This window comes from Pieris rapae, chromosome 14, assembly GCF_905147795.1.
Source record: "Pieris rapae chromosome 14, ilPieRapa1.1, whole genome shotgun sequence".
Classification (NCBI taxonomy): domain Eukaryota; kingdom Metazoa; phylum Arthropoda; class Insecta; order Lepidoptera; family Pieridae; genus Pieris; species Pieris rapae.
This window is the reverse complement of record NC_059522.1, coordinates 687,812-712,299: the sequence shown is the minus strand read 5'-3', so window position 1 is coordinate 712,299 and position 24,488 is coordinate 687,812. Positions and strand designations below refer to the sequence as shown.

At 36.2% G+C, this 24,488-nt stretch overlaps 4 protein-coding genes across 13 annotated transcripts in view; 2 read left to right on the top strand and 2 right to left on the bottom strand.

The window, feature by feature from the left end:
- LOC111003471 (homeobox protein cut) overlaps positions 1-5,567 on the top strand; it is a 121,163-nt gene extending 115,596 nt beyond the window's left edge. For 5 of the 8 annotated variants that reach the window (XM_022274014.2, XM_022274023.2, XM_045631045.1 and 2 more), the window contains 4 exons: positions 1,527-1,732; positions 1,935-2,080; positions 2,413-3,296; positions 3,446-5,567. In XM_022274014.2, the coding sequence (XP_022129706.1) occupies positions 1,527-1,732; positions 1,935-2,080; positions 2,413-3,296; positions 3,446-4,953 (2,744 nt within the window). In that variant the 3' untranslated portion in view covers positions 4,954-5,567. The remainder of the gene's footprint in view (positions 1-1,526; positions 1,733-1,934; positions 2,081-2,412; positions 3,297-3,445) is intronic. The other 3 variants (XM_022274031.2, XM_022273989.2, XM_022273998.2) reach the window with 2 other exon arrangements.
- Positions 5,568-6,848: 1,281 nt separating this feature from the next.
- On the bottom strand, positions 6,849-8,817 carry LOC111003529 (heat shock protein 68-like). The gene has a single exon (XM_022274104.2). The coding sequence runs from the start codon at positions 8,769-8,771 to the stop codon at positions 6,885-6,887; it is 1,887 nt and encodes a 628-aa protein (XP_022129796.2). The 5' UTR covers positions 8,772-8,817; the 3' UTR covers positions 6,849-6,884.
- Positions 8,818-9,043: 226 nt separating this feature from the next.
- On the top strand, positions 9,044-12,907 carry LOC111003305 (GPN-loop GTPase 3). Of its 2 annotated transcripts, none has more exons than XM_022273738.2 (6): positions 9,044-9,367; positions 9,495-9,691; positions 9,815-10,029; positions 10,398-10,503; positions 10,894-11,170; positions 12,802-12,907. In XM_022273738.2, exons 1-5 carry the CDS (start codon positions 9,323-9,325, stop codon positions 11,162-11,164), a joined length of 834 nt encoding a protein of 277 aa, XP_022129430.2. In that variant the 5' UTR covers positions 9,044-9,322; the 3' UTR covers positions 11,165-11,170; positions 12,802-12,907. The 2 variants fall into 2 exon arrangements, with proteins under 2 accessions (XP_022129430.2, XP_022129440.2); XM_022273748.2 differs by having other exon boundaries at positions 9,044-9,383.
- Positions 12,908-13,264: 357 nt separating this feature from the next.
- Positions 13,265-23,977, bottom strand: LOC111003521 (PHD finger protein 12). 2 transcript variants are annotated; one of them, XM_022274078.2, is made up of 15 exons: positions 23,712-23,977; positions 23,400-23,581; positions 22,662-22,808; positions 22,392-22,585; positions 21,818-21,966; positions 21,457-21,531; positions 20,020-20,147; positions 19,410-19,522; positions 17,408-17,580; positions 16,600-16,824; positions 16,176-16,356; positions 15,382-15,487; positions 15,147-15,291; positions 14,692-14,846; positions 13,265-14,274 (listed from the first exon to the last, which is right to left on the bottom strand). In XM_022274078.2, exons 1-15 carry the CDS (start codon positions 23,757-23,759, stop codon positions 14,067-14,069), a joined length of 2,229 nt encoding a protein of 742 aa, XP_022129770.2. In that variant the 5' UTR covers positions 23,760-23,977; the 3' UTR covers positions 13,265-14,066. The 2 variants fall into 2 exon arrangements, with proteins under 2 accessions (XP_022129770.2, XP_022129761.2); XM_022274069.2 differs by having other exon boundaries at positions 22,392-22,588; positions 23,712-23,976.
- Between the last annotated feature and the right edge of the window lie 511 nt (positions 23,978-24,488).

The following is a 24,488-nucleotide window of genomic DNA, read 5'->3' as shown; positions in this document are numbered from 1 at the left end:
ACTCACAAAGACGTTTGCCAGATTATCCGAATTGACGTTTTTACGTTACATTAAATAAAAGGCACTTTACATCCCAATAAAAACACACTCCCGAATAAAAACAATAAAATGCACTTTAATTTAATCACTAATTGCGATTAATCAAGTGTTATTTTCGCTTGGACAATAAAATCTAAAATAAGCGAAATTTCACGGCGCATCGCTGAACATATTGTCGGTTTCAAAATAAAATTTAAGAATGCAATTAAGGCCTTTGTACACTGAAAATTAATACGTCTCCGTGTTGGTAGTCGTTAACACACCGCAGAGTAAATATTTCCAAAAAGGTTTAAGTGTGCCGACAGCTGATGTCTTACAACAAAATAAACATAATAAAAGAATATCGGCGTCCAATTTGGTATCTGTATTGTCGCATCATTTCTGGTATAAATTATACTCATAAACAATAAAAACTTTCGTTGTCTATACTTAGCAAACTATAGAGTATATAGCTAAAATAGGCGTACATTGTCGTCAAAGGTGCCATTAAATAGGTAGGTTTGGTTCTCACGGAAAAGTCTGCACTATTATAACTGTTCAACGGGACTGTTATTGGACGATTTGATTTGTAATATTAACTAGGAGTACATACACTTTAATATTTCCAGTAAATATTCATTATACACGTATTAAAAACGATGTGTATGAATCCTGAATAGTGCAAAACCAGAGACAATATGTTGACAGATGAACGACCAGAACATGGCGCGTAGATTTCGCGTATTTCTCGTTGTTTATGGATGCGCCAGCGCCGGATTACTGGCTTAGGCGACGACTGGCGGCCCCATTCAGAGTATATCATTAATGCAGAACTGCGCGTTTTAATGGTCCACCTAATTTCAATTGTACCAAATATAACTTTAGTATTTATTAGTTGGCAAGAAGCGGCCGCCTATGTACACAACACAATTTAACCGCAATTAAAATTGTATGCGATGAAATATTGTTACAAATGGACGTTGAGTCGCTTTGTGAATACGTCTCCTCGAATAGTTTCATGTTGATTTAACTGTTAAGTTTCCTTCTGACAGCGCTAATGTTAAAGAGATTTATTCATCATTAAATATTCCAAGAACCGATATTTAAAACTCTTGATTTTTCAACTTTCGTAATATTCATGGGTAATTACTGCAGTTGTTTCCCCTTGGCTTGCATGATTGTCATCAAGAGCGTCCTGATGCTAACGCCCTTCATCCGGCCTAATACTGCGAGTCCGTGATATTTCCCAGCTGCTAGAACTAAATTTCCAAAGGGATTTGTTGCTGAAATCTCTATAATAGGATTTTCAAAGTAACTGGATTCCGCGGGTAGACTTAAGTTGGTGGCGAGAGGCTAAATGACAGTACAGTACTTGAACACAGGTCATATATTGCCATCATCCTCCCTTGATCCCCTATATTTGTATATCCCTTAATTTGTACATGTTAATATTGTGTCAAACTTAATTTAACTTATAAATATATTAAAGGCATAAAATTTCCTTTCAGTAGGAACGAAAGATGGCACAGCAGGTGCTGGTTTCGGGAGATCAGATGGTGAAGGTGACGAAAGACTGGCACATATCCTTACAGAGGCATCCCACATGATAAAAACTCCAACCGGACAGCCTAATAATGATGACTCCAGCACACTGATGAGTAACGAAGACTCCAGTTCTCCACGAACTCAGTGCCCCTCTCCTTTCTCTAATAAGGTAAGTTTTGAATTATAATTGAGGTAATCTCTATTTTTTGTGAAAATAACTTTATTAAATAAATGTTGAGATATACCTAAGTCTATACAATTACAAACGCCCATAATTGCAAATTTTTTCAAAAGTCACATTTGACGAAATATCATGTTAAAAAATATCCGAGAAAAATTAGTGTTAATTCGTTTTAATGGAAACCTTTCAGGATTCAAGTCAAAACAGAAGGCTGAAGAAATACGAAAACGATGACATTCCTCAAGAGAAAGTAGTCCGCATTTACCAAGAAGAACTCGCCAAGATTATGACGAGGCGAGGAGAGGATATGCGGCACAACCGAGAAGGGTTCCCTGGGTAAGTGGGTTTGGTGATCATTTAAAAAAATTGTTTAAATACGATTATGTAGGCAAAAACATAAATGTATAATATATACATTTCATTTTTTTTTTCTATATAATCGTTATAAATTTGACATGACTTGATTTTACAAGATTGGATTTAAATTCATTTATAATACATATTAAATTTCAACATCCTATTATATTGATATATATTTTGCTATAAATATGTCTGTCACTGCTTAATTTAACTGCCAGAACTGATGTATGCTTGATTTTAATTATAATGACTTTTATTTTAATCGAAAAAATTGAAATGAGAACAGCAAATCTAAAACTAACATACAGAATGTTTCCTCCCTTTTTTAGCGGCGGCATGCCACCCCAGATAGAGCGGCCCCCCGAAGACATCCGTATGGCTCTCGAAGCTTATCACCGAGAACTCGCCAAGATCCAGGGAGGAAATATTCCCCTCCACAACCTTCCAGGAATACCCCCCTTCCCGAACCTCATAGCCCTCCAGCAGTTGCAGGCCCAGACGCACATCAACGGATCCGGTGCCGTCCAGGACCTGTCGCTGCCAAAAGACAAAAATGCCAAAATTAATGGAATGACTGATAGTGATAAGGATAAAATGGATGCAGAGGAGGCCATAAGGCACGCAGGAAGCGCCTTCTCCCTGGTTAGGCCTAAATTAGAACCGGGACAACAGTCCACCGGCTCTTCGGCGTCGAGCCCGCTCGGTAACGCCATACTTCCACCCGCGATAACCCCCAACGAAGACTTCAACAGCTCAGCGGCAGCCAGTCCTCTGCAGAGGATGGCTTCCATCACAAACAGTCTGATCTCGCAACCCCCGAACCCCCCGCACCATGCGCCTCCCCAGCGGTCTATGAAAGCGGTTCTGCCTCCGATCACGCAGCAGCAGTTCGATCTCTTCAACAACCTAAACACTGAAGATATAGTGAAAAGAGTGAAGGAGGCGTTAAGCCAATACTCCATAAGCCAAAGGTTGTTCGGGGAGTCCGTCTTGGGGCTGTCGCAAGGCTCAGTCAGTGACCTGTTGGCGCGGCCGAAGCCCTGGCACATGTTGACTCAAAAAGGACGAGAGCCTTTCATCCGAATGAAGATGTTCTTGGAGGACGACAACGCCGTACACAAGCTGGTTGCGTCGCAGTACAAGATTGCGCCGGAAAAGCTCATGAGGACTGGAAACTATAGCGGAGCACCCGGTTAGTACAATTAGATTTTTTATAAAACTATTAATTTACTAATTAACTGATTAATAAACTTCTATAATACATAAATGTTATTCCCCCTTTTTTACTGATAGAAAATTGTTACCTAAGAATTCAGTGCTAACCATCTGTATCCATTTCAGTCTGTCCGCCGAACATGAGCAAGCCGATGCCACCAACCCAGAAGATGATCTCTGACGCGACTTCCCTTCTGAGCAAGATGCAACACGAGCAGCTTCTGGGGCCCCACATGCCCCATCTACCCCCGGGACCTCTTCTGCTGACACCGCCTGGTTTTCCTCCGCACCATGCCGTGACGTTGCCCCCGCAACACCACGAAAACAAGGAGAGGAAGCCCCCGCCGCCGCCCCAGCACCAGATGAGGGCGCTGCACCAGCACATGTCGCCCAGCGTCTACGAGATGGCAGCTCTCACGCAGGACCTTGACACGCAAACTATCACCACAAAGATCAAAGAGGCCCTCCTCGCCAACAACATAGGCCAGAAAATCTTCGGCGAAGCGGTGTTAGGTCTGTCCCAAGGATCCGTCAGCGAACTCCTGTCTAAACCGAAGCCTTGGCACATGCTGAGTATAAAGGGACGGGAACCCTTCATCAGGATGCAGCTGTGGCTCAGCGATGCGCACAATATCGACAGACTGCAAGCCCTTAAGAACGAGAGACGGGAAGCCAACAAGAGAAGACGATCGAGTGGGCCAGGGCAAGACAACTCCTCGGACACGTCTTCCAATGACACGTCGGAGTTTTATCACTCCAGCTCTCCGGGTCCAACGTCGGGCGTTCCCTCCGCAAAGAAACAACGAGTTCTGTTCTCTGAGGAACAAAAGGAGGCTTTGAGGCTCGCGTTCGCTCTCGATCCTTACCCCAACATGCCGACGATAGAGTTTCTGGCGGCAGAGTTGGGACTCTCCACTAGAACAATAACAAATTGGTTCCACAATCATCGAATGCGCTTAAAGCAACAGGCGCCCCACGGTCTTCCAGCGGAGCCCCCAGCGAGGGATCAGTCTTCCGCGCCCTTCGATCCAGTACAATTTAGGCTCCTCCTGAACCAGAGACTGCTCGAGCTCCAGAAGGAGAGGATGGGTCTGGCGGGAGTTCCCCTTCCGTATCCTCCGTACTTCGCGGCGAATTCGAACTTCGCAGCGTTAATCGGGAGAGGTCTGCTGCCGCCCGAGGACCACAAGGACACGACGAGCGGTCTCGACCTGTCGATGCCGCTCAAACGCGAACCGGACGCGGACGACTTCGAAGACGACGACCTCGAGAGCAATCTGGGTTCGGAGGACTCTCTGGATGACGAGTCGAAAAATGAGCCAAAGGCGACGTCGACACCGGCGCGGTCGAGTCGGAGAAAGCCTGCCGCGCCGCAGTGGGTCAACCCCGACTGGCAAGACGAGAAGCCCCGGAACCCGGACGAAGTCATCATCAACGGCGTCTGCGTCATGCGCAGCGACGACTTCAGACGGGAGGCGGAGGAGACGGTCCGCATAGAGCCTTCGCCCGCCCCGAGAGAGAACACGTCCCCCTCCCTCGCCCCGGCCCCCTCGCCCCTCACGAGGGAGTCCCCGGAAGTGCTTCCGGAGGACAAGATAAAAACTGAAACAGAGGACGATCGGTGGGAGTACTAGAGTGAAGTGAAGTGAAGTGACTCCTAGTGAGTGTCGAAACGGGTCGGAGCGTCGAGTGAGAGCGCGTGAAACAGAACTCACGATACAAAAACGTGCATTTCGCTTTAATTTTATATGTATTACGTACCGAGGTACAAAGTGAATTACGGCTTAAGTATTATAGTTTCGATTCGATTGTTGTAAATAAAAATACCAAATATGAACGTCTGTATATATGTACGTAGGATAGCTATGACTAAGTGTAAGATATCGTTGCCGATAAATTAAGATAGAGGTCGTTTTATTGTTAAATAAATTTTAAAGTGCAATCAGATGTAAATTTAAGTACGCTGACTCCCAGTGAAAGTATTATTATGTTTATAGACCGGTGAGGTTAAAAATATAATCGGGTTACTCTTAAATTATGGATGTTTATTTTATACAAATATGTTTTTCTACGTTTATTTAATTTTAGCTCAAAGTGTCACAATTCTATGAGAACTCTGCATCGGTGACTCGGTGATTTTTTTTATAAAATGACGTACAAATAAAAACACAAATCTACGAAGCAAAAGTGTATTGCTTGCGGTTATAGTTTTATTTTTATTTTAGCAATAAATTTGCTTTTAATCTTATTTTGAATTTTTGTTTTCTTTTTTTCCCCGTTTTCTCGTAATAAGATTAACGTGTATATTGAATCGGGAACCGTACCCCTTGCATCAGTGTAAATATGGGTTTATGTGTAAATAAAACGCCACATTTAGGTAGCAAAATAGTTTAGATAATAGCAACCCAAGATACGTAAGCGGGGTTATAATAATGACGTCTATATATTTTACTAGACAACTTTGGTACTGGAATTTTTATATGATAACAGACAATTTTATTCAAGTCAAATATTCCGTAGAACGACACTTCCGTGCCAAACGACTTGTTTAGTAAAAAAAATAGAACATTGGGTTAATAAGAAAATTTATAACTTTTGACAATGTTGAAACCAAATTCTTGATAGCGTTAGGTCCCCAAGTTTATTGAATTTTTAATGACTTTGCAATTTTAATTTTCTAGTATTACTTTGGTATTACCAACTCCATACATATCGATGTTAATATGGCGATAAGTAGTGTAAGTTTAGGTATAATAGTCAATATTCGGTGACATAGGCTGTCTAACAGTAAACGAATTGTTTATTTCGTGAAGAACAGAGTTTTATTTTAAATATTATATATTCACGTTGCTTTTCGTTTATATTCTTGAAGTGGCTTTGCTTTCTATTGAATATTTACAGAATTTATAATTATTATTGTTGAAATGGGACGCCTGAATATTTTGTGATGCAAAAACGCACATAAGATTATTTCATTTAAAAACTAACACGTTTTATGTGAAAACTTTTTGTAAATCATTATAATTATTGGAAAGACTTAATGCATCCAGAATATTCTAGAACGGCCATAATGTTTTGTATTAATTTGTTGAGGTGACGTTGGGTCTAATATACCGTGTATATGTAGGGAATAGGAATCATTAGATATCCATTATAAATTATAATATAGTGATAAATTATAGTGGTAATTATTATTGTTCATATCATAATATTAATGATGCTGAAAACATTGTCTTCTTTCCGAACAATTTCTAAAGTTATTGAATTAAAATAAAGAAATTGCTAATCAATGTTGGTTATTTATTTAACGCCTGGCGTCTTTGTGTTAGCAATAACGTGCACCTTCGTGTTTTATCACTTTTATTCTGAAATTGTATCTATTAGTAGTTAAATCAAAGATAATGTAACTATTAGTAAAACAACCATTATGTAACTTTGTTCATTATTTTAATTAATTTTCATTGAAAGACCAAGATACAATAATGAATCATAATAATTAATAAAAATAAAACACAAAATAAAACGAGAAATCAACACAACTGAAAGTGTTATAAATAAATTTAAATTAATCAACTTCTTCAATAACCGGGCCATCTTTACCACCTGAGTTTGTAGATTTGACACCAGCACCGTGTAATTTTTTCATCAGAGGTCCACAGACCGCTGTTACCTCTTGTAATTTATTTTCAAATTCATCTTTTTCTGCCAAAGAGTTCTTATCCAACCATAACAAAGCCTCTTCACATACTTTCTTGCCTTTTGAACTCTCTGCAGCCCCTAGCTTATTGCCTGCCGCATCTAGAGCCTGTTTTACACCAAAAAGATAACCTTCTAGCTTATGTCTAGCAGAAACCTTCTCTCTTTGACAATCATCCTCATCTTTGTATCTTTCTGCGTCAGCTAACATACGTTCTATATCCGCTTGAGAAAGTCTTCCCTTATCGTTCTTTATAACAATGTTCTTACTTTTGCCAGTACTATTTTCTTTTGCTGTAACGTTTAGTATTCCATTAGCATCCATGTCGAATGATACATCAATTTGCGGCACTCCACGAGGAGCCGGTGGAATCCCAGTCAGGTCAAAGGTGCCTAACAGATTGTTGTCTTTAGTAAGAGCACGTTCACCTTCATAAACTTGGATAGACACCGCTGGTTGATTATCCGAGTAAGTAGTGAATATTTGAGAATGCTTGCAGGGTATCTTTGCGTTACGTTCGACAATCTTCGTCATAACTCCACCTGCAGTCTCAATACCCAATGACAAGGGCGTAACATCAACTAGTAAGACGTCTTTAATCTTTGAATGTTTCTCTCCGCTTAATATAGCCGCTTGAACTGCTGCCCCATAAGCCACAGCCTCATCAGGATTAATAGACATATTGAGCTTCTTTCCATTGAAGAAATTCTGCAATAAATTTTGAATTTTTGGAATCCTCGTTGAACCCCCGACCATGACGATATCGTTAATAACATTCTTGTCCAATTTTGCATCTCTTAACGCTTTCTCGACTGGATCAAGGGTCATACGGAACAGGTCTGAGTTCAGCTCTTCAAAACGTGCTCTTGATATTTTTGAGTAGAAATCTATGCCTTCATATAATGCGTCTATTTCAATACTTGCTTCAGTGCTAGACGACAAAGTACGTTTTGTTCTCTCAGCAGCTGTCCTTAAACGGCGTAAGGCTTTAGGGTTAGTTCGTAAATCTTTTTTGTGTTTTCTTTTAAATTCATCAGCTAAGAAATTAACAAGTCTACTATCAAAATCTTCTCCCCCCAAGTGAGTGTCACCTGCAGTAGCTTTAACCTCAAAGAGAGAACCTTCATCGATAGTAAGTATAGAAACATCAAAAGTACCGCCGCCTAAATCAAATATTAGGACATTTTTCTCACCCTTTAAGTTTTTATCTAACCCATATGCCAAAGCAGCGGCGGTAGGTTCGTTAATAATACGAAGAACGTTTAGACCAGCAATAGCACCAGCATCTTTAGTGGCTTGCCTCTGCGAGTCATTAAAATAGGCAGGGACTGTTATCACTGCACTATTCACTGATGCCCCGAGGTAGTTTTGAGCGATTTCTTTCATTTTTATAAGAACCATGCTACTAATTTCTTCAGGAGCAAACTTTTTCGTCTGACCTTTGTAAGTTACTTGAAGTTTGGGCTTACCTGCGTCATTTATTACTTTGAAAGGCCAATGCTTAATATCTTGTTGAATCTTTGGATCGTCGAATTTGCGGCCAATTAGGCGTTTTGCGTCAAAAATGGTGTTGCTTGGGTTAAGGGCCACTTGATTTTTCGCTGCATCACCTATCAGTCGCTCTGTATCTGTAAAGGCTACGTAAGAAGGTGTAGTTCTATTACCTTGGTCATTAGCTATAATATCTACATTTCCATGCTGCCACACCCCAACACAAGAATACGTAGTTCCTAAATCAATTCCAATAGAAGACATTATTACTTATAATTCTTGTTTTTTGTTTTAAAGCGCTTGTAAGTTGAAAGGCCAATATATTTGACAGTGAAAAAATAATACTCCTGAGTCTCTACTACATAATATTTTTTTACGTGCCAGTATTATCTTTAGTTGTTCGTTAAAATATTTTAACTAACATAATATGTATTTATATCTCTAGTATGTGTTAAATATCCATATCTATATATGACATTTTATTAATTGTCAGACACACTTGACTCTGACATAGCTATCACTTTTCAGTTCTCAGACCTCTCACCTCAGTACTTTGACTACTTTGGTTAATAAAAATACATTCGTAAATACATTGTGATTAAATAATATTTTTCAAACTGTCTATGATTAATAAAGTTTAAGATTATATTTTTTTCGCAATAATCAGCAAAAATTGCCGTATTGAACTTAATACTTTAGTTAAATTTTCGACTCGAGAGAATGTAAATAAAGCGTATAACCTAATATTTACCGCTGTTTTATGTAAATGTTAAAATTATAACCTTTCTTATCTTCTAAACCATAAGTTTGAAAAGATGCGGTATGCACAATTAGTTGTGGGTCCAGCAGGTAGTGGAAAAGTGAGGACATTTCATTGTAATTAACATTATTATTTTTATATTTAAAAAAAAACGAGTTTTGCAAGTTCTTTGCATATATTATGATGCATTGATTACTGTGCCACTCACCATGCCAAAACAATTTCAGTCCACTTACTGCTCAACAATATTAAAACATGCAATGGATTCAAAGAGAATTGTAGAAGTAGTGAACTTAGATCCAGCAGCAGAACATTTTGACTATCAGCCACTTGTGGATATCCGAGAATTGATTCATCTGGATGATGCTATGGAGGATGAAGAACTACAGTTTGGGCCTAATGGTGGACTTGTTTTTTGTATGGAGTAAGTAGCTCTGATTTTTTTAGTAGTCTAGCAAATTTTTTTTCTGGGAACTAAATCAATAAAAATATTTAATCAACAGAAGTAGTAATTATTATGTCTAATATATTTTTCTGTTAATTTCAGAACTTTACTAGAAAACTGTGACTGGCTAGAAGAGCAGTTGGGAGATGTAGATGATGACTATATACTGTTTGACTGTCCAGGTCAAATAGAACTCTATACACACTTACCGGTCATTAAAAAACTGGTTGATCAGCTTGAAAAGTGGAACTTTAGGATATGTGTGGTGTTCATGATTGATTCACAGTTTATGGTTGATGGGGCTAAGTTCTTGTCAGGTAATTATGATTAAATTATTCAGTCTTGTTTAGAATATTGTAGAACTCAGGCTACAAGGCAACAATGATAATGAATAAAATATTGATAGGTCAATACTATATTGATAACTTTGCTGAGTTATTCACACCATAGTGTAATCAGTTTACCCTAAGATCTGGACTTATTTCCCTGAAAGAAAAAGTTAAAATTATTTTGATCTATTAGCACTTTTTGCTTTATTTCACAAGTAAAATACATATTTTTCTTACAATTACATTCAAACAAGCAAAAATTAATAATTATTTAGTTTGAATTAGCATTATTTCACTGCTTTAATAAACAAAAACTAAAAGTAAGTATAATTATGATAAATTTTAATATTTATTAGGAACAATGGCAGCCCTTAGTGTAATGGTGAATTTAGAATTACCTCATGTTAACATTTTAACTAAAATGGACCTCCTCAGTAAATCAGCAAGGAAACAATTAGATAAGTAAGAACATTTGTTTTACATAAGGTATAATATATGTATATAGTAAAAAAAATATTTTTATAAAATTCAATCATTTATCTTATTAGTGTGTTGCTACCATTTAATTAATATAATATAGATATATGTATAATAAAGAAGTTTTATTTTTTTAGAAGAATGCTTAATTAGTTTAAAAAACTAGTGAACTGTTTAGTCAGCTCCCAGAGGGTTTTTCCCTGAGAGATACAACCTCCAATTGTTAAAAGAATGAGTATGCTCCTTCATCAAAGGCTGGCAACACACCCACTAAAATGAGTTTAGATGACTACTCTTTTTGGGCGGCCGTTTGGCAAAAAAACATCTGCGTTACAGCATCCAACTTTGCAATAAAACTTTTTTTTACTGTTTCAGTTACTTAGACCCAGACCCACACGTGTTATTAGCAGATATGCGAAATGTTAATTCACGATGGCACGAAAAATATGCAAAGTTAACAGAGGCGATCGGTGAAGTTATTGAAAATTTTAGTTTGGTTAGATTTTACCCGCTAAATATTAAAGATGAAGAGAGCATAGACAACATTTTGATCACCATTGACAATATAATTCAGTTTGGCGAAGATGCTGATGTGAAAGTTAGAGATTTTGATGAACCCGATCCGGAGAATGATGGTGATGAGTGATCAGAGGTAATTTAAAATTGTAATAAAATAAAAGTATTAAAAAAAATTACTGACTTGAAATAAAATAATATTATAAATACATTATAGTGCATATGTCCTTAGTCCCTTGTCCAGAAATGTGTGAAAACCCATATCTCAAAAACTACTGAACCGATTTTTGAAATGAAATGAAATACGTTTATATGGAACATAAGATCATCGTGGTATCACTTATTCCACGTCATTAAATTCGAACCTGGATTGATGAAACTTAAACTGATGCCTAAAGCTAGGTTCATATTACTGTGTCGGGGTGTGTCGCGGCGCGACAGAATGCAATCAGTCTCAAAGATTTATTATGACTAGTTTCACATCAATGTGTTGCATTGTGTTGTGGCGGCGTCTGTCGTGGCGTCGACCGTTCGCGCCCGGTCGCGCCTTAGAGGTGGTGGGGGATCTGTCGAGCCACAACACACCACACTGATGTGAATCTAGCAGTACGGCGCGTTACCGCGGTAAATGTAGTTGTTACCCGTCATTTTTTTTTTGCAAAAATGTCTGACGAACTTATTGAGTTAGTACGCCAATATAAAGTTCTTTATGACATAAAAGCTAAAGATTACAAGGATCAAGGTGTCAGGAATTCTGTTTGGGAGGAAATAGCAACAACATTAAATAAACCAAATCTTTAAAAAATAAACATTTTTCTTTTTTTAAGAAGACTTGCCATGATAAGAAATCGTATATCTTCTTCAAAATCACCGTCAGTACCAAATGATTCCAAGAAAAACATTTTACACGTATATACCGCACAACTCACAAATTATTAATGATGTAAAATTGTGCCATATTGCAACACACCACGACACACCAGTATGAACACTACGCATCACGACACATAGCGCCCGAACACATCACGACACAATAATCTGAACCCAGCTTAAGGGTTCACATGTAATGCGCGTCAACGCGCGATCAAATTTGAAGAGAGATCAGATGATGAGCGCTAATGCGCGTTGCGAGAGTACTCGTCAGTCTAGTTCGGTAGAACGTAGAAAATGGACGTGGAGGCTATTATTTTGTGGTTATATTATAAAGAAAAATATAAGGTTTAATCAGTTGGTTTACTATTGGGTATAGAAAAACGTTACCGTGCGTTACATGGGGTGGTCAAGAATCTCCAAAAATTGCGTGATGTAACTTGAACGCTCCCTATATTAAAGAATAACTTTTTCAATTTATCTCTCTCATTTTGATTAAGTTTCCGATTAATTAGTGTCCAGTAATAATAAATAAACATACAAGTTTAAGTTATACTTCAATTTTTAATGTAGGTTATAAATTGGTATAAAAGTGGAAAGCTTTCGTTTATTGAACTAGTGAATAAGTGTTAGTGCATGTTAGTATTCAGAGCTAAACTGTGAGTGAAACAACAGAACATTGTTACAGAGTGTCTTCCCTTTCATAACGATCATAAGTAGTGTTATTAGACACTTTCTAGTGTTAAAAATGCTTTTTAGTATGTTTGGACTTAAATTACTTAATGTTAATTTAACTGGTAACGATCTATGATATTTTAGTGAAGACACGTGTATAAAAAAACACACTGAAAGGATTTTTAAATAATATCTAATGAGTATTTTTATGTTTCATTACAGGGAAACAATCATGGAAAATTCGAGGTGCTTCTACATAATATTAAAAAAAATCTCCATGGAATTAAACATTTATCAGCAGTCTAAATAAAATATTTTTCCTAAGAAATATTGTGTTTATTTATTTAATGTTTTCATGTCGTAGTCTCTCTCACACTTCCTCTGTACTTTTTATCAACAAAGAAATAGATAAAGACGCGTCCTATTTCTTTGTGGTAATTATTTTTTGACATTCATAAGTGTTTTTGTTACCTTTATGAATAAATGAATTTGAATCAATGTTTTCTAATATCGTCCATGCCTATAACCCACATAGGGATTGGCCAGCTTCCACAATCCGGCTGCCAGCTTATTAAACTATATTGTTTGCTGTCCTTAACAATATGGGTATTGATAAATAAATTGTAACATTTTATTGGAATTGTGATAAAAACTTGACTTAGAATGAAATAAAACATGATTCTTAATACATACTTTTATTGAAAATATTAACCTAAATACAAATCATTCAAATATGGGCGCTATGATGCTTATACAAAATAAATCACAAACTAAAAACCAAAGAAAACATCGTGTGGAACATGCCTTAAGAGTTTAAACCCAAACATTTGCATTTTGAGGTACAAATACGTTTTACTTCGCCATAACTACCCGCAAACTGACAACAATTTTCAACAGCTGCTTAAATCGAAGTTAAAAATAAATTCTCTTATTCATAGAGTACTTAATAATTACTTTTTATTTATTAATTATAAATTAAGCTACACATGTGTGTATACACTTATTTAACACATAAACGCGAAATCGCTATATATATATAATCAGCATAATCATATATAATGTATTTCACATAAAAATTTCAACCAGCCAACATAAGTTGTAAGTTCGATCCCTGGCTGTGCACTAACTCGAACGATGAAGTAAAACATGAGGAGGGTAGATTAAAATAAGTCACAATTACTTAATTAATACATTTCCTAAGTAATCTTTACATTAAAAATGCACTATCCAATCGTACACCATTATCGATTTTAAACAATATGTTAACTAAGTAACATTTATAAGTGAATAAAAATCTGTTCTCGGATTGATTGATATGACTGCACTAACAAAATCCATCAAATTATTTATTTTTTACTCAAAAAGTGGGCATGTGTCAGGCACGGGAAACTGATCACTTTGCCAATTGGCTTGAAAATTCATAAAAGATACAGAAATCTGAGGCCGAGAACTAAAAAGGAGCTTAAAATTTGAATTCATAACGTTTATTACAAAGCCGGTTCCTCTATCGGCTGTTCGTAAGGAAAAGGTCTCGGCTCCGCGATGCTGAACACGTATTGCTGGCACCCGAACTGAAGTAGGGCCCCGTGGGGGACCAACGCTGATCCCTCCCACGCCCCACGGCCGTCCGGGGGCCGGATGGGGCAATCGCACGTTTTCTCTGTGAGGGTCGGTTCAGTTAGAGCGCCTTTTAATCTGAAATTTTCGTTTAAAAATTAAGTATTTATAATAAATTAATACTTTAAATAGTTTGTTTATACAAACTCAAAAGCTACTAAATGGATTTTAAAAATTCTTTCTATATAAAAACTTCCAGAATAAAACAACTATCAATGTAAAAACTTAGATAGATATATGAGATTTATTTATTTAAAAAAAATACGACAACCTGTGACGGTAGAACAAAAATTGGTCTCAAATTATTATCAATCAATCAATCAATCAAAATTTATTTATTCAGTTTAGATGCGACTTAAGACATGCTTATGAATGTCAAAAACGTTTACAAAATTCGCGAAAGAGCAAAACTACGCCATCCGATCGCAAGACTGCCAGGAGGTCTTGTTCTAATCTATTAATAAATTCTATTAAACACTAAAATATTAATAAAACCTTTTCTCGGTCCGTTTATTGTCAGCGAGGTGTTTCAATTGCTCTGGACGAGTATCCTCTGCACTAGAGTAGAGGGGCGTGGCACACGAGTACATCACTCCGTTCACTACGGAACCCCATTCCGAATAGTTGATCAGCTCAAAGTGGCCTGACACCTGAAAAGGAAGTTTGATATTTACATTATGATTTATTAATTATTGCAGTTAAGAGGGTAGATTCAAATAATCCTACCCTCATTTTCTAATCGATTTACATTAACAATGCAAGATATCAGTAACCGTTTTAAACAATTATCGTTTACAAGACACAAAATTATCTGCTCTCTTAAAGTTGACAACACTGTTATATATAATGTATATAAACATATATACTAATGACGAATGAAGGTTCAAACATTTTCAATTGGAAAAGAACATTTTTCTTTCGGACGAATACATGATGTCAGGATCCAGTACCTCATCACGAAATATGACAGCATGTCTCCCAGACACGTGTCTACAATTGGTGTCCAGCTGAAGCCCGCAGGAGCCGTCACTCCCGATAGAAAGGGATGACAGCCGCATCGGGATGGAGGCGCCCAGGGTCACGTCACCCACTTTGCTGAAAATTCATTGAAGGAATATGTCATAGTTTCCGCCCCAAAGATTGTAATAATTTAAAGCATTTCTAGGATGTCTGCGAAAATCTTACTCAGTGTGGAACAGCCTGGTGACGCAGGCCAACATCCTTTTGAGGGCGGATTCCAAGGCGTTATTCTTGGTCTGGGCGGAGGTGAGGGCGGGCGGCGATCCCCAAACTGAAATATGACAATTAAATCTCTATAAATAATTTACACAATGATTTGTGATATAGGAAATTAAAGAAATTCATATATATGAACACGTAAAAATTTAATATAATATATTGCCATTTTAATAAAACAAATGACATCTGACATATATGTGTCAGAGATTATGATAAAATAGAACACGATGTCATTTGTTTTAGTATAGTTTTTTGTTGCAATTGACTTACAAAAATTCTCGACTCGACCACACAAAAAATTTCATCAAAATCTGTCCTGCAGTTTAGGAGTTTCAATACGTATAGCAACAAAAGATTAATATATATACCAGCTGTTTATTTGCAGTATAGATAAAATATTACCTAGATACCGACTGCACCGCCACTTGCTGCGATGATTTAAGAATCTAAACCATCCAGGGCGCTAACCATACAAAAAAATAGTTTTAGTAAGCTGGTTCCAAATAGTGGTGGTTCGCAGCAAAAACTGCTAGTAAAACGCTCAGGTCTTCTTGCAGATTGTGCTCACGAGCGTAAAGGAACTGATTGGAAAGATTGGGAGAAAAATGCTCAAGAAAGAGAGAGAGATGGAGCCAGCTCATTTTAAGTGTATATTGTGCAAATATGGATGAAAGTTTCAAACAATATATGAGCCATGATTATTATGTTTTATAAAATTTTGGCAAATGCTGTCAATGTACCTATCGAAGCGATCCTCTCTCTGTCAGCCGAGGCCAGCAATTCCGAGGGTAATGTGGTACACCTCAACCCGTGTTTAGCCAGTTGTGACCTTTCCACGTGTTTAATGGCCGCCGCGGCCTTCGTGCTGAGTTCATCCGTTGAAGAGCGCCATCTACCGGCGGCTCGTTCGCCTAGAGCCACCTGAAATAGAGGGTACATTATTTAGAGGGTACTTACAAAAACTCTGGTGGATATATTTTATTTTACTTACATTAAATCAATTGGTGTATGCCTATATAGAAACAGATTCTGGACCGATATTTAAAATATTTACATGAATATCTATCTAACTATAGCTGATTAGTGGAGAAGCTAGGCTGTTAGCTAAACGGCTAATTGTGCAGGTTAGCTGCGACAAATACATTACGTACATAATAAACCCACCTCTTGCAGTCGTTGCCAAGCCAAAACTCTAACCAACCGCTCGTCCAACTTATCCAAATGCTTCTCAACGGCCGCCAACAGCTCCTCGACATCTGTTCCCGCTCGCAGTTTAAGTTTTTCCCGTCTTTTGCTGGGACTCGAATCCCGGGGCTTGCGACGTTTCACACGCAACAAATATTCCGGATCGATATCGGAATCGGACGATTTGTCTTCCGATTTTGGCGCCTAAAATATTTTAAATTAATTTAGTTATTTTATTTTACTTTAATCGTTATATATATAATACTACTGTACGGGTGTATGTCACTGAGCTTCTCTTAAACGACAGGACCGATTTGAATGAATTTTTTGTATGGTAGCGCCCTGGATGGTTTAGATTCACAAATCATCCCAGCAAGTGGCGGTGCAGTCGGTATCTAGGTAATATTTTATCTATACTGCAAATAAACAGCTGGTATATATATCAATCTTTTGTGCATATATGTATTGAAACTCCTAAACCGCTGGACAGATTTTGATGAAATTTTTTGTGTGTTCAAGTCGATTCGAGAATTTCTGTATTAAGTCTAATTGCTTCAATTAACCGTAGATTTTTGTGTAACATTAGTTTATCATTGGGATTTCTCCTATTTATTTAAATACCTATTCATAATTTAATATTATTTAAATATGTCATAGTTTATTTTACGAATATTATTACAATCAAAGCATAGCGGCAACTGTTGACAGTGGCCAACACTGCACATATATTTAATTTTTAATTAATTAAAAAAATCCAAAGGAGGTTTTTTGATGATGAAAATATTACCTCATCACCCTCAATAGCCTTCAGATCGTCAACAGCATCTTTATCGGTGACTCCACTCAGTTTCGGCTTTTCACATTCCTCGGGAGAGCAATCTTTGTTGAGACAAATCTTATGTTTTGTATTCGGTTCATCTTCTTCCGATTCCGATTCGGAGGGCATCCGATTTTTAAGCACTGAAATATTGTTTTATTAGTTTAATATTATAAGTAAAAAATAATGTTAGTAGACGTTGAATAATTTATATAATTTAATAAAGTGATGAAAATGCGACAAGCATTATATAAAAAAAAAAACGTTTGGCATTCGGGGACTGCCGCTGTAAATAGTATTTTTTATTACTATGCAATTAAAATTATTTATTTATGCAGTATTATGTTTTATTTGATATCAATAAAAGTTTTTTATTAGATATTAATTCAATCTACCACTCATACTAACACGCCTACATAGTCTGTCTCACACTAACGCCGCCGCGCTTACGCTACGTCACTAATCATGTTAGATGTACGTCGTATGCGTTCTGTCCCACTCTAACGCATCTGCACTACGATACCGATCACGCCAGACGGATTTGACACGCAGTATGTGTCCTGTCCCGCTCTAACGCATATTTGGCCACACCTATATTACAACATCGTGTGTTAGGTTTATTTTCGTTACGGAATTTCTTGATTCCGTCGCCGCGCTCAAAGCCCACGATAAAATCTATGCAATCGCTTAATACAATAAAATAAATTATATTATGTATATAAAACTTTTTAGTGCATTTTCTTTTATAACGAAATGCAAACGGGCATACTCATGTGATGTTAAATTATACTATAGCAAGTCACATTGCCAGAGGGCTCGCAGTGCGTTATCGGCCTTTTAAGAATTGTTACACTAGAAGGACCCTAAGGCCTAAACCCAATAACCTATCTCCATCAATTTTTGACCATCTGAGATAGATATCTTAATTCAAATATTGATAAAAGTGTGCCAATAACCTTTTGCTTGAATCTACGGATTGTAATATCCATCCGTTGATTCAAGCTATGCAGGTCGGATCGGTGTATGTGGATAGACCTTTGTATGAAAATGACAGTTCAACTGTGCTAATATCCTATTTAACATTTTAACTTACACCAGTTTTTTAAATAATTAAAAAGCTATTTGAAAAACTTTATTATTTGTACAGTTTTATTTACTTCCTTTGGTTTATATTGATTATCAAATATGAGTGTAAAGAACGAAGAGATTGCATTCTATCCGTCGCCAAAAATGGATTGTATTCGTAGGGTTTGGTTATTGGGATGCAAATAGGATCGATCGATGTCACGGTTGTTTTCAATCTGAGATTATATTTATTGAGTTCGAGCGTAAGTCGACCCTAACGTTTAAACTAAAGTCTCTCTTTTTAACACAGCGTAATCACGATTGAACAGAAAGAGACGAAAGAGTTAATAACTGCTAGTCCTATACAAATTTGGTACTTTACATATATATCTTAATATATATATTTCTTGTGTGCGTGTGTATGTGACTGAACTCCTCCTAAACGACTGGACCAATTTTGATGAAATTTTTTGTGTGTGTTCATGGAGATTCGAGAATGGTTTAGATTCACAATTTTGTCCGCTGGACAATGTTTTTTTTAATTAATTAGTAGTTGTTGATTTTGGAATGTTTTGCATTGGATCCGACAGACGGTGCTACCATCGCACTGTCAAATTTTAAATAATATTCGAATTTTAATTTTAGTCTGTCCCGACAATTAGCGCTGCGATCAAATTAAAAAAAAGTTGTTATCATTGTGTTATTGTAGACCATGTGCTGGATCGTTAGATATTGTCATAACATTTGAATAATTTTCATCAAAATGGTCCAGAATGTTTTAGCTTATTAAAAAAAGTTTGAAATTTTCAAATTAAAGACGTATAGACAGGACAACGTCTGTCGGATCCGCTAGTATATATATAAAAACTTAGAGTAAACTTTGCTTTAATTAATGACCTTTACATACCTTTTCGACATCGCACATGCTCCCTCCGCGATGGCAACAAGGGCGGGGGCCGTCTGTAGTGAGCGCGCACACAACGCGGGACGACCACGCGACCGCGGACGCCCATGGGCACCCTAAACACACAACTGGATGAAGCTCATACTTACCGAAAAAAAAACAATACTCTCTTCTAGAAGTTTTACATAGGCTTTGTTTTTCATAGTACAAGTTAAGTAAAACGCACAAGAAGAACTGGTAAAAAAATCTCCGCCAGTCTTTTTAATCGCTAAGTTTTGAGTCAAACAAATTATTTGAACTGGAGCAAATCAAGCTCAAGGATAAGAATCATTTAATTATCGCTAAAATTTTAAATTTTTCTTGAGCTTTTTTGTTACTAACTCCATTCGAAGGTTTACAATCATCTACTTAAATTGGCAAATGACAACGATCACTTTGACCAAAATAAATCAGTGTCAACTTTTTTAGGTGTCAGCCTCAGATTTCTGTATCTTTTCGTGATCTTTTGTTAGATACAAGCCAATCCACTTCCCTTCACCGATCCACTAGGGATCCATCCTACTGTCAGGGAGAGAACCCTGAAGCTACTGAAGCTGGTCAATGAATTTCTTACCGATGTCTCTGGAGTCTCGCGCGCCGTATGAAGTCCACCTTCACGGCGTGCTGGTCGACGGGGGCTCCGAATCTGTCCCAAAGAGCCGCTCGTTCCACTGCCGATATTGACGATACCAGCTTCCAATCCTGGAAATAATAATCACAAATATTTCACGGACTTTTTTTTTTTTTTTTTTTTCAAGATACCATGAAGGCCACAGGGCTTGGGAGTGGGTTACCGGCATTTAAAGAATTGGTCTTTCCTTGAAGAACCCTGAGTTTAATTGGTTATAAAATACTTCAGTGCAACTCGCAATCGCAAATCGCAAACGCATTTACCGGTCTACTAATAAATTTATTGAGAATAATTTATTACTTGTACTTTCCGCATATTAATTACTTAGTTGCCTGGAAGACATCTCAGACTTGTTATTGTAGAATCAAAATTAAATATTTCCTAGATTTATTTTTAAGGGGCCGTTCATAAAATACGTTCGCATACAAGGGAGGGGTCTGGCTGAGTGTGACAAGATGTGACAAGGGGGGAGGGGGGGGGGGGGTATAGGGCAGCGTGACGTTCGCCGTATATTATTTTTTGACATGTGGCGCGACTCTAGCGACGTTGCGATCCGTCACAACGGGTTTCTTTGTTTTTCCAATACTTGAGAGAGTAACGTTTAAATCCTTGGACTTCTGAATAATAGAAATATTATTTATTATTTATATGTTCGTTGTGAAAGATATTTATAAATTTATTTAAATTTTATTATAATAACTAAATAAATGTTTTTAATTTTCAGAATTTGTCTATCATTTAGAATTTATCATACTCAGCAGGGGGGGGTCTTAGTTTTTGTGACGAAATATTTCTAGGGGGGGTCACAAAAAGTGTGACACAGTGTGACAATGGGGGGGGAGGGGGTCAAAAAAAGCTGATTTCAGTGTGACGTATTTTGTGAACGGCCCCTAAGTATTTTGGACTTCAATAAAAAAAAGTAGTTTTACCGTTCAAAAAATCAAATAAATGGTAATAAATCAGTGGCGCTCTTTGGGTCTTGGCCTCAGATTTCTGAATTTGTTTCATGATCATTTTTAAATCTAATAGGCAAGTAGGTGATCAGCCTCCAGTGCCCGTCATCGACTTTTTGGGTCTAAGACATGTCGGTTTCCTCACGATGTTTTCCTTCACCGTTCGAGCAAATGTTAAATGCGCACATAGAAAGAGAGTCCATTGGTGCACAGCCGGGCATCGAACCTACGACCTCAGGTATGAGAGTCGCACGCTGAAACCACTAGGCCAACACTGCTCTAATTGTATATAAAAATGATTTTATAATATTTACGCGATTTCAATTAAATTTTAAAATTAATATTGCATCTACCTTTCTCGCTAAAGGAAATAAAATAAATGATGTTTCAATTCAAACCATATTATACATTTAAATCAATTACTTACAATAAAGTTTTCCACGTGATTAGGGCACATCCATCTGCCAGTTGGCAATGCAGTCAAAGGTGGGTCCAGGCAATCCTACAAAGTTAAGCAAAACCAATCTAAATAATAACATAGTTATCTAGAATACAAATCCTAAAATATCCAACTAAATCAATTAAATTTAGTGTTCGCTAATTTGAAACACATTCAATATTTAAAATTTTTGTTTCTAAGAAATTTGTGGACAAACACACAATTTTTGAAATGTAACCTTATCATATGAAAGCATTGTAGCCTAAACAGATTGTACTGAAATATTTCCTAATTCCTATACAATCTAAGTGTTCACTTTTTTTAGTTGTTTAAAAAGATATATACTTACCAAATGAAATAATGCAGGGCAATAATCACACTGTAGCAATGGCGCAAGCTTGCAAGTCCACTGGCAAACATAACAAGTCTTAGCGGGAAGAGGGACACAACCAGAGGAATCAACTGTCATTAGTGATGCATTGCCATTCTTGCTACCCTCTGAAAAAAAAAAAGCATTTGTTATAAAATATGTAACACCTTTGGTTTTTAATGTCTATAGCATTTTTTAAATTTATAAAACCTTTAAATGTCAATTGTCAAATAGTAATCCAAGTTAAACTATAGTGTAATAAGGCATAAATTAGATATTTAAAGTTTTAAGTAAAAAATGTATTTTTTATTTTAATGTTTAGTCTACGGACCAAATTTTAGAATAAATAATGACATATCTATCATCACAGGATGAAATTTTTTGTATAGGCACATAAATTTTATTCCTTCCTAACAATATATCTAATAATTCGAACTACATATTATCACACAATAAATTGATCTGATATTTTAATCATAACTCTAGCCATATTATGTTGTTACACAAGAGCTTAGTTATAAATATTACTAAAACAATATTAATTGCAACATACCCTTATCAGTTCCAGGAAATGGAAATGGCTGCTTCATTTCTGAAGGCAAATCAAACTGACGTGGATTCATCACACGAGCAGCTTTGACTAATATCTCCATAGGAGTGAGCTCTTTTTCTGATTCTTTCTTTTCTTCTTCAACCTCTTCTCTCTCATCTTTACTCTTTTTTGAGTTTGTGCGGTTATTACGTAGACTTCTAGAAGAAAAATAATAGATAAAATTCTTCTTGAAATCAAAAACATGAACCAAATAAGTTATAATATATTCACCTAGTTTTTTTCTCGGATTCATTCTTAACATCAACAGGGGATTGTGGCCTGCTTGATCGGGTGCTACCAGGCTTTTCATCATTTGCTGTGCACTGCTTACACAGCCATGATCCTGATGGAATGTCAGTCTCATCCAATGGTGGGTCACTAGAATCATTATATAGTCAGTACATTTATTTTCATACTCCAAAAATTTCTTCTGCTTTTAGTTGTCTATATCAAATTTAGATTAATTGTAATTTTATATTGCTGCTTGTTGCAGTATTTAATTTATCAGTATATTATGAATATTTCAATTGTTGTAAGTGCAATAAAGTATAAATATTTTTTTAAAATAATTAATAATTTTTTAAATATATGAATAATAGGAAATTCCTTGTACAAAATAAAATATAGCAAATTACAATATAAGGTATTCTCTATCTCAAAACTATCAACTGATATGATGATGTACACATACAGCAACAGGAGTAAACAAGGAGAAAGATTGTTAATACTTTCAGAAACATATTTACATCTATATTAAAAGCATTCACAATACCCACAATACGCTAAAACTTAAGCCCTAATCAATATTGGATTTTAATTTTTCAAACTTTGTTTTAAATCATTGTCAAGTTAACCTAAATCTCAATATTAATACTACCGTAGTAAATAGTTAAATTACTACCTATACTCTACTGCAAGAGTATGTAAACCATTAGGTGAACTAGATATTATATTTATTATAGTACATACTAGCAACCAAGATGAAAACTAGCTGGACAGCGGTCACAGCATATAAGGTCTCCACCCTCTCCACAAGCATCACAAGAATCATGGTTGTGACCTTTTCCAGGACGCTTATAATATGGGTGTGATTTTTTAGGCTTCTGAACATTCACTTCTTCGTCTGGTGGCTTTATAAGAGCCCGAATGAGCTGAAATGTATATAAGTATCAAAAAGTTGAACTAGGGCAGATGTGTGTTGTTGGTTACGATCTCTTTGGCAACTGCAAAAACTAAATATTATGCATATGAGTCGAGTTTTTGAAAGGTATCTAAACTAACCGGCATTAGTCCACCAGACGTATCTAAATCATATCCCACGTTAGTCATTTCGCTGAAAAATGGTTTAAAAATCTAAAGTTGAGATTTTTCTTGAGATTTTAAACGAAAATAATGTTGAATGATAATTCAATTAGCTATATAAGCCTTTAATTATAATTTCATAATTATAATCAGACTCGTCATATCTTAGAATAATAAACAGTATCTATAGGTTCTTGAAAATATTTTTAGTTTACACTTAAGCACACCAAGCCGAAAAGTAAAATATAAAGTCAAGTTAAAAGTCAAAACTGAAATAAAAAACCGTTACTGTCATTTGTGACTTAAGACAATTTGACGGTAGGCCGTATTTATTTATCTTCATAAAACCTTTGAATTAAAGGGAAGATATTTTATTTTTTTAAAGGGATATCTCATGTTTGAAATAATTTATCGACAAAAAAGTAAAAGAATCCTTGAAAATCATTTAGCTTTTAAATCTATAACATTCCAATTCTAAGCGATGTATATTATTTATTTTATTTATTTATTTACACTTCGTTGCTAAAGAAATACAAATAACACAGTATACATAAATTACAAGGGATGCAACGGGCGGCCTTATCGCTAACAAGCGATCTCTTCCAGGCAACCCTAGTAAGAATAGAAATAAATAAAGAAAAATGATGCGTGCAAGAAGTGCAGAAGTTATATAAAAAACAAAATAAATTTATATTAAAATATAGATCCTTAATCTATTAGTAACTATATATATTATAATAACTAACTAAAACTAAT

Excerpts from the sequence above, each read along its gene's own strand:
- LOC111003529 (XM_022274104.2), bottom strand. The coding sequence starts at position 8,771 with ATGTCTTCTATTGGAATTGATTTAGGAACTACGTATTCTTGTGTTGGG.
- LOC111003305 (XM_022273738.2), top strand. The coding sequence starts at position 9,323 with ATGCGGTATGCACAATTAGTTGTGGGTCCAGCAGGTAGTGGAAAA. Across the intron at positions 9,368-9,494 it reads GTCCAGCAGGTAGTGGAAAA|TCCACTTACTGCTCAACAAT; the intron begins GTGAGGACATTT and ends AAACAATTTCAG. Across the intron at positions 9,692-9,814 it reads GGACTTGTTTTTTGTATGGA|AACTTTACTAGAAAACTGTG; the intron begins GTAAGTAGCTCT and ends TGTTAATTTCAG.
- LOC111003521 (XM_022274069.2), bottom strand. The coding sequence starts at position 23,759 with ATGACTAACGTGGGATATGATTTAGATACGTCTGGTGGACTAATGCCG. Across the intron at positions 19,523-20,019 it reads GCGAGACTCCAGAGACATCG|GGTGCCCATGGGCGTCCGCG; the intron begins GTAAGAAATTCA and ends TTGTGTGTTTAG. Across the intron at positions 17,581-19,409 it reads GCATGTGCGATGTCGAAAAG|TGCTTAAAAATCGGATGCCC; the intron begins GTATGTAAAGGT and ends ACAATATTTCAG.